Raw genomic sequence first — 9384 nt, 5'->3', positions numbered from 1 at the left:
AATAAACAGATAGAAAGTATCACCTGATAAAAAAATTTTTGGAAAAAGTATTAATTGAGAAAAATTCTTTTTAAAAATGCATATATTTTCAAAAAATACAACTGATTAATTCTGTGCTCTTAGTGAAAATCATCATTGCAGAACCAATATATGTTTATCAATGAAGGGCAAGTTGGACTTGGATATATAGCCTCTGAAAAGTTGTTTTCCCTGTTTATTTTGTCCAAATGTTAAGACTTGAAAGTGAAAGTACATTGCAAATGGCGGATTCTATAGGGGTCTTGTCTTTATACATGTCATGCTCTCAATAACAGCCTTTCAGAGACCATTCACGTCCAACTTGTCCTTCAGTGATAAACATATATTATTTCTGCAATGATGGTTTTCACAAAAAGGACAGAATTATCAGGTGCATTTTTCTTTAAATATGCACATTTTCTGATATAATTTTTCTCAAAAAATATCTTTTTTTAAATATTTGTTATCAAGTGATATTTTCTATCTATTAATCAGTGATATATTTATAAACTGTAAACATTTTGACTTTATACCACAAATAGTTTTGGAGCTATTGTAAAAATAATTTTTTAGACATGTTGACCTTTGACGAAACCTTAAAACAGTTCTCCTGCAGTCTTGGTCTGATTTTAATATAACTTGGCACACAAGTAAACTACACTAAGATACATAATTTCGTGCATTGGTTTTTTGATTTCAATGAACAGTGTTACCATGGTTACTGAAAATAGAAATTTCAATGAAATTCCTTCGAAACGAACTCCTTCTGCAATTTTAGTCTGATTTTAATATAATCTGGCACACAAGTAGACTACACAAAGAAACATAATTCTATTTATTTCTGCCAGTTGAAAAGTCAAATACAAGTGCTACTTTTCTTTTTATACACATACAGACCAGTTGTACAGACCAGTAGAGCTACAATCGCATCTGAGACTTCTGGTTACAATATAAACTCCCCATCTCTCAAGGATGCTTTGTACTAAGTTCGGTTAAAATTGGCCCAGTGGCTCTTGAGAAGACGTTGAAACATGTGAAAAGTTTACAGATGGACGGACGACGGACAAAATGTGATCAGAAAAGCTCACTGGAGCCTTCGGCTTAAATGGTGTCTAGTTAATATTTTTCTTAAAGATAAACTTGATGGGTTCTTATTTTATACAAAGTTTGCTTATGACCTTATCCCACGGTCTTTTGTGTAACTTCAAGGTCACTGAAATAAAAGTTAAGGTCACTGTTCATGTTGAAGGTCACTAAAAGAAAAAGTGCATAATTCGTATTCGGTCCATATCAGTAGTATTTATGTTTTATTACGCTTCGCCTTATTTTCATTTATAAAGTATATAATGATTAATTATTTTCACTGTAAATGTTTAAACGAAACACCAATACTAGTATTAGTGACAAGTCACCTTCTCTGAAAAACAGCGGGGGTATTTGTCACATTTGGACAGTTCTAGTTTGCTTGGAATACATACTAGTTTGTAGCATTACCTTTTGTTGTACCCTCAAGAATGTTAAAATTATATCCCGAAACCATCATTTGCAGACGTAGAGACCTGTACTTTGCACTTTGGATTTCGGTTAATATAGTCTCATCTGAAGGAGCAGTTTCTACGCCCCGCAGTGTGATCCGAACCGCAAAGTAAGGGTCTACTCTCTTACTCCGCGACTCTATAGCAAACGCTCGTAACACTGCGACCATGTAGCATTAGTTGTAAAAGTGCATGATTTGAAAGAAAACAGTACAAACTATAGATTTTACTGAAAGAATTCAATTACCACTATCTTGCTCCCACACATGTCCTTTTCAAATTCCTCACCAAGCTTAAAACAATCTTCCTGTGCCATGAAATGGTCAACCATGGAAATATGTACTCTATCACCATCCTTCACGGAGATTTCAGAAACTGGTTTTGATAAACCCGCCATCTTCCGAACAAAGACATTTACACCTGAAAAAGTGAATGTTTATGGTTAGAAAGAGATATTCAAGTGTGTTTACTTCTCAGTATGGTAATAACGATTAAAAATTTTAAAATATGGAAGATCCATTTATGCTCCAAAAAGGAAAAGGTGGCAGAAAATTTAATGGCAACCAAACCGCTTGACTGACATTTTCCTTAAGATTGTGCTACTTGTAATATGTGCGCTGGAAAGTGGAAATTCTGTCATTCTCTTCACGAGTAGTAATAATATGTTTCAGTCTCTTAAGGATTTCGAAGTTGTTTTTTTTTTTTGGAATAAAACTTCCATGCTCGGGCTGATGCCTTTAAAGTAACCATTATGAAAGGATTTTTTTTCGTATTTCATATCCATCTCCTTTGAAACGTACTGTAGTGACAATCAGAGTAATATATCAATAGTCGAGTTCCAAAATGCCGACTTCGTCAACAGTTTTTTTTTTACTTTTGACACAATATTTACCTCCAGGGAAGTCAATATTTTGACATACATGTACCACATGTTTATCATGAACAAAGCGTGGCTACTGACTTGAAGGTTAAAATAAGGTTGATTTTTCCTCCTTTCCGATAATTATACAGTTAATTTTAATTATTATTTCATACTTCGGTATTGATCATTACATGTAGAAGATACGTTAAAATTTTTTTTAAAACGACATTTATGAGGGGGGTGGGGTTGGTAGCATGGCGATGCAAATCGTCTGATAATAGGTTAACGCCAAGGCCGCAATATCTTAGCCATATTTCAGCGGACTAATAAGTTAATGTAATCGGTTTTTGAACGTTTTCGGTTCCTCTGTTGGCCCCCATAGAGCCTACTCTTTTTCGAACTCCAGAGAAACTAAAGTCCCAATCGACGGACTTAAAATTTAAAAACGTATAAACTTTTTAAAAATAATTAGATTGACCTATGTATTTTTCATTACAATTGCAATTGTATTTCAATATAACTGGAAGTCTCAGACGAGACTGTAGCTCTACTGCTTAACAGTCACAACAAAGGGAGAAAAAATTAGCATATGAACATGAAACTTTGCAACAGCAAGAAATTTTAAAACTAATCACATATTTATTTTTTTTTTTTTGCTAAATTTATTGCAATCAGACAAAAACTGTAAGAGGAGTAGCATTTTGAAAATAGTTCCAAGAAATTTCCATTTTTAGCAATCATGCCAACACCTTTCAAAATAAAAAATCGATATATAGATTTATGTATTGTAGTGTAGTCTACTTGTGTGCCTAGTTATATTGAAATCCGAACAAAACTGTAGGAGGAGTAACATTTTAAAGAACTGTTTATAGACAGATGACGGACCGACGACGGTGACACCTTACTATCGCATAACCTCTTCTGGTTTTTTGACCAGTAGAGCTGAAAATCAGTTTCTTGTAAATATTGTAAAAGTATTACATTCTTAACATGAATTTTGTTAAAAAAAGTTCATACATTGTTCTCACATAATGTAAAAGTCTTCTTCGAATAGGCGTAAAATCTGAACATTCTTAAAGAAATATGAGCTGCATTTTGGAGAAATTAATTTTGTTGTTAAAATATGTTATAATGATAAATCTGTATGTAATTTAAACCATTATGATTAATCAGACTGGTATAAAGAATTATGTTTTGTTTTGAGAACAAAGATTTCTAAAAAGGGATGTATAGTATTATATAAGAAATCAATATTGTACAGGACGACAATAATGTAATTTTGCTTCAAACAAAAGCATATAAATAGTCCTCCTGTCTGTAATATAAAGAATAGAAGGTTATAAATGCTCTTTTTATCTGTCATTTAAATAATTAAATACAACATTGCAACAAAAATTTTCGACATCAAACTTGCAGCTCATATTGCTTTAAAGAATATGATTTATAGTTAATGGGCAGTCACAGTATATACATGTACATTCTGGTTGAAAGGTCAACATCTCTAAAATGCTCTTTTAGATCTTAGACCAAGAGGTTTTAAATATGATTTAATTTGAACTGCGGATGGAAAACAATATTATAAGCTACCAGTGAGTGTATACAATTATGGAATGTTTAGAAGGGAAACATATACAACCAATTATCAGGTCTGAGTAGGGCTGTCACCCGAGGTCGCTAACGCCCGAGGAGGGTGATTACCGTACTCAGACCTGAAATTTTGTGATGTCTCCCATCTAATCAGTCCATAATAGTTTTATTATCCTGAAAAATCTAAATTATCAGTTAGATAGAGTAGAAAATGGTAATTCCATTATATGAATATAAAATAAAGGTAGAGAGATGTTTTAACTTTATTGACAAATTTACTGTTTTGATAGAGAGAAAATTGCAGACTGAAAGAAGAAAATGCAAAGCTGAACCACCGGTTGGAGGAAATGCAGCGGAAATACGGCACGGGTATGGGTTTCATAGCGTAATTAAAAGATTTTTTGAATCGAGACAAAACTTTGGGACACTAAAGCACCTCTTAAAATGATGTTTTGTTTTACAGGATGCATTTTCATTTGAAAAATAAGTCGGAGACCATGGTGGAAAATACCGTGGTAAAAAATTTTAGTAAAATAACATCGGATCTCTCTATATTGTTAAATTTTAAAATGAAAACAAAATGTGTTTGTGAAACACTAATATGCCCCCGTATGGCAATATAGCGAAAACTATTCTTAAATGCAAATTAAATATGTAAGTATCCAAAGTTAGGTCTTCTCACAAGAAATACATTTATGAAATATGATAGTCCTAGCACAAACTTTTCAAAAGTTATGGCCAAGGATAAGTTTTTGAAAGGACAAACTCCAGGGTCAAGGTCAAAGTTAGTTTCCAAAGAAAGGTCTTGTAACAAGAATTACATACGTGAAGTGTAAAAACCCTGGCCCCAACTGTTCAAAAGTTATAGCCAAGGTTAAAGTTTTGAAAAATAAATGATAAAACTCCAAGGTAAAAAAGTCAAAGTTGTTGGTATTCAATGAAAGATTTTTTCACAAACAATTAATACTTCTGTGAAGAATGAAAGTTCTAGTATCTACCGTTCAAAAGTAATGACCGAGGTTAAAGTTTGTCATTTTCGTGTAAAAGTGTGTCAAACTCCAAGGTCCAACAAACAGACAGACGGACGGACACGACAAAACTATATATCTCCGAATCCCCTTTGATTACGGGGGCACAAAAATGATTTTGTTATCACAGTTAAATAGTTTATTTCTTCAAGATGTATTATGTATAAAAAGTATTATAAAGTTTAGGGGCCATTGGAAACTCAGCAGACCTGCACGGGTCAGGACAAAGACAGAAGAAAAGAGGTTCAGTAACATCGTCTGTTTTATGTTAAATAATGAAAACATTCGTCAATCATTTTGCTATCCATTGAACATTTATTAGTTTTACATTAAAAAATTACATGTCAAACAATTACGTACTTATTACAAAAGAATTTGAGACTAAGTTGATGTACTTATGTATTTCAGTAAAACATGATGTATCAGAACAATTTTAAAATGGTATTATATAACTTCCTAAGAAGTGGATGTTCTAATAGACAACAGATCCTCTTGCTGTTCTGCCAAACTTGACAACTTTAGGTCTTGCGCAAGGAAATAGCCAATCAAAATGAACTTAGTCAAATGAAGTTCCATATACATAGAGACAATTTCTTTTTCTTTTTTCATTTTCGGCAACTTTTTTTAGGTATAGTTTTAATTTTGGACTCATGTACTAGGAATATCATATCTTTAGCAGAATTGTGCCACTGAATTAAAGGGAGCTCTTTTTTAGGTGCGCGTGATGCAACTTCCTGGATGATGTGTAGGCTGTTTGTCAACATTTGAAACCCACATGTATTTCGGGGTAGGTATGTTTACTCTCGATTTTCTTCCTTAAAAGCCGCAGAAGGGGTACTTTTTCTGATCTCAATTTTTTTTCTAAGCATTAGTCTTTATTTTCTATTTCCTGAATTTTCTGCTGAGAGTCTAGTTAATTAATTAATTTAATCAAAGCTATATAGTAAGATATAGTGAAATTATTTCCTTGTGTGAGACCGTTATAGAATGCATTGGGTTGTTCTCGAAAAGATAAAAAAAATCCATTCAGACGGATTCTGGTGTAAGAATGTATATCTTTTAAATTTAAGCTATATTTATTTATCCTATTTGATGCTTAATTATCCAGAATCATTAAGATAGAAACATTTCATACTTGTATGTAAATGGTGACAGAAACTTCGAAGAGTTAATAAAAAGTTAATAAAAAGAAAAAATGCATTAAGTCAATTGGTTTAAGATATAAAAATCAGTAACTAGATTCAGAGCTACATGTACCATTGTTACACACATCACTTATTCTGAAATACCGCCATGGGGATTAATTAAACCAGACGTAAATACTTCTGTAATAGAGTTCACTAAATCAGAAGCAAAATTCATCGTTTTCAAGCAGAAAATAGCAGAAATAAAACATTTTAAATATTTGACAATTGAAATTTATACAGATGGATCAAAAGACAAAAACAAAGTAGCAGCCGCTGCAGTGGTTAAAGATGACGTGTTTTCTACACGACTTTCTGATGACGCAACGATTTTTTCAGCTGAAGCGAAAGAAATACAACTTGCATTTGAATATATTAAATCGTCTAGTGATAATAATTTTCGATTTTTTCAGACTCGCTCTCTTGCTTACAATCCATAAACAATATAAACATTGATCACCCTTATATTTTTGATATATTAATCAGGTACTATCACTTTATTAAAGAAGTTAAAGTTGTCTATTTTTGTTGTATTCCAAGTCATATTGGTATCGCAGGAAACACGAAAGCTGATAGTGCTGCAAAAATGCACTTTAGTATGAAATTGTACACTTTAAAATTCCCTATACTGAATGACTGAATGAAAATCTTTGGTAACATCTTTAGTAATTTCACTTTGGCAAATATTTCGGGATTTTTGCGATAATAATAAAGTTAACAGTCATCTGATTTTGGCTTCAAACGCCAAGACGAAGTCATTATATCAAGGGTACGCATTGGACATCCCACTCATATTTACTAAATAGGGAACAACAACCCGAATGCTTATCTTGTGACTGTGCAATAACTGTGAACCACATTCTTTTTAAAATGTTCTGATGTTTGGCCTATTCGTAATATGCGTTTTAATGGTGTGCACTCAATGCATGACCTTTTTTACAAATGTAAGTCCTAGTACAATTTTACAATATTTGCAAGAAACTGACGTAGGATTTAGATATATACAGTACACCTTTTAAAAAACATTATTTGTTATCATTATAAATTGAACTGTTGACCATTAGTTACTCGACTAATAATTATTTTTCTCGAATCAAATTCGTGAAATCAATATTCCTAAAATAAGTCTCTGTAATCACCAGATATACCTCCTTTACAAAGACAAACTTGGTGTAAAATTATAATTATTAAATTTTATTATTTTTTAAGTCATAAAATATTTATTAATTCAACAGGTTATTAAGTGAAGTATGTGTGTGACAGCTTTATGGAAGTGTGAAGCCTGCGCATGTGAGGAAACTTCCAGCTTGAGATGTCAATGGACTGTTTCATTTTCCTTTTTTATTTAGAAGGACATGAAAGTGAAATAATAAATATATAAAATCATACCATTTTTATCTTTCATTTAGGTGTCAGATTCTTTATTTAAAGCGACACCGTGATGCACAAACGTGAAAATTAACAAATGTAGTGGTTTTGCTTGACCTGTGCAAATTTTGTTCAATTCCTGCAACTATTATGTTTCAAAAAATTACAGATTTCAGAACCTAAGGAATGTACTTTCAGAAGAAAATTATAATTAAATTAAAGTAAAAATACATTTCGTTTGCCCCAACATGAAAATATTGCTTTAAAGTCTTCCTCCACATTGTAAAAATGCGCAGACAAGTTGAAGAAGTCACTGTGGTCTTAAGTACCAAATATTGAATATTGGTAGACAAGGAATTTCGATACAATCTTTTAAAAAGGTTACTTTATTATATTACATATTTCTCATCTTTGCATGCTTCAATTCAATGTTGTTTACAAATTTAATCTAGAAAGTGGCGTGACCTTGACAAACACGAAAATGACGAAACATTGGAAACAACCTGTTTTTCCAACACTTTTCTTGAGCAGTATTTCCGTGCTTTACAGTTCAGTTTATTTACGATACGTAGGCTGTATTCATAATGTTACAGATATCTTAAAAGAAACATGGTTTTGACTCATTTCGTAACTTAAAGTTAAATAAAAATGAGAATGTCAAATTGACACACTTTAGCTTTCTCGTGTTCATAGGTATTTTTAGACATATCTCATTATGTAACAATCAGACATATACTGGAAGAGCAAAGTCATTTTTTTTTAATCAAAAATTATTTGTTCTAATTTTCATTTATAAAGATGAGTATTTGAGAAAAGGTGTTGATATAATTCTTTGGGGTAAGCCAGTTTAGTAGAAGAACACTAATCAGTAAACGATATTTTTTCTCGATGATTAAGATGTATGCTCTGAATTTCATTGTGTTTTTGCTCTGTAATATCAATATTTTTTTAATGCATATTGTTTTGTCCTTCCCAAATCGGTCAATCAGCTCTTAGATATTATATGTTTCAGAAAATGACAATTTAAAAAAATGATTGAGACCTCAGATATAGTTAACTCAAACATACGGCTTACCACATTCTTGTAAGAAGTCTTCAAAGCGTTCACTTCTATCTAGTTTCCATTTGCCGACAAACCTTTCTTTTATTTCATCCATGTTTGTGTGAAAGAAATATTTACCTTAAAGCATAAATTACCTGACCACAGCACTGTATGGCTGGCAAAGTGTGTCATCATCAGTTTCAAATTAATTTATTTCGAATTTACATTATTTTTAAATTACTTATTAGAAGTAATCCTATTTCAGTGTTGAAAAATAAAATACAAGTACATGTTCCTATTTTATCCGTTTGTTGGGAAGGGAAGTTGAAAGAAAATCAACAAAATTCTACTGGTATAAAGAAACATCTTTACTCGAATTCACAAATAATAATATGCATTATATAAGGCTATGCAATCACAGGCACTTATTGAATGCCCCCTTTTAAGCTCTACTGGTCAGAGACCAAAAGAGCTAATGCGATATTAACGTGTCCGTCCGTCTGTCTGTGAACATTTTTTATAAATCTACTCCTCCTACATATTTGATCTGATTTCAATATACAGTAAGTTGACACACAAGTAGACTACACCAAGACGCATAATTCTGTGTATCAGTTTTTTGTTGTTGTTTTTTTTTTAATTATTATTTTGATGAAAGATATTGCCATGGTACCGAAAATTGAAAATTCTGTATAATTTTTATTAAAAGCTTCTCCTATAGTTGAAGTCTTATTTCAATCTTGCCACAAAAATAGACTTA

General features: G+C 31.8%; 1 protein-coding gene across 1 annotated transcript; it reads right to left on the bottom strand.

Annotated features, from left to right (window-relative positions):
• Nucleotides 1-1779: 1779 nt before the first annotated feature.
• On the bottom strand, nt 1780-8761 carry LOC134235840 (fatty acid-binding protein 9-like). The gene is made up of 2 exons (XM_062718008.1): nt 8658-8761; nt 1780-1973 (listed from the first exon to the last, which is right to left on the bottom strand). Exons 1-2 carry the CDS (start codon nt 8737-8739, stop codon nt 1780-1782), a joined length of 276 nt encoding a protein of 91 aa, XP_062573992.1. The 5' UTR covers nt 8740-8761.
• Between the last annotated feature and the right edge of the window lie 623 nt (nt 8762-9384).

The sequence above is a fragment of the Saccostrea cucullata genome, unplaced genomic scaffold (genome assembly GCF_032062105.1).
Source record: "Saccostrea cucullata isolate Sc308-1 unplaced genomic scaffold, CSIRO_AGI_Scuc_v1 ctg6170, whole genome shotgun sequence".
Taxonomy (NCBI): Eukaryota; Metazoa; Mollusca; class Bivalvia; order Ostreida; family Ostreidae; genus Saccostrea; species Saccostrea cuccullata.
This window is presented reverse-complemented; position numbering and strand designations above follow the sequence as displayed.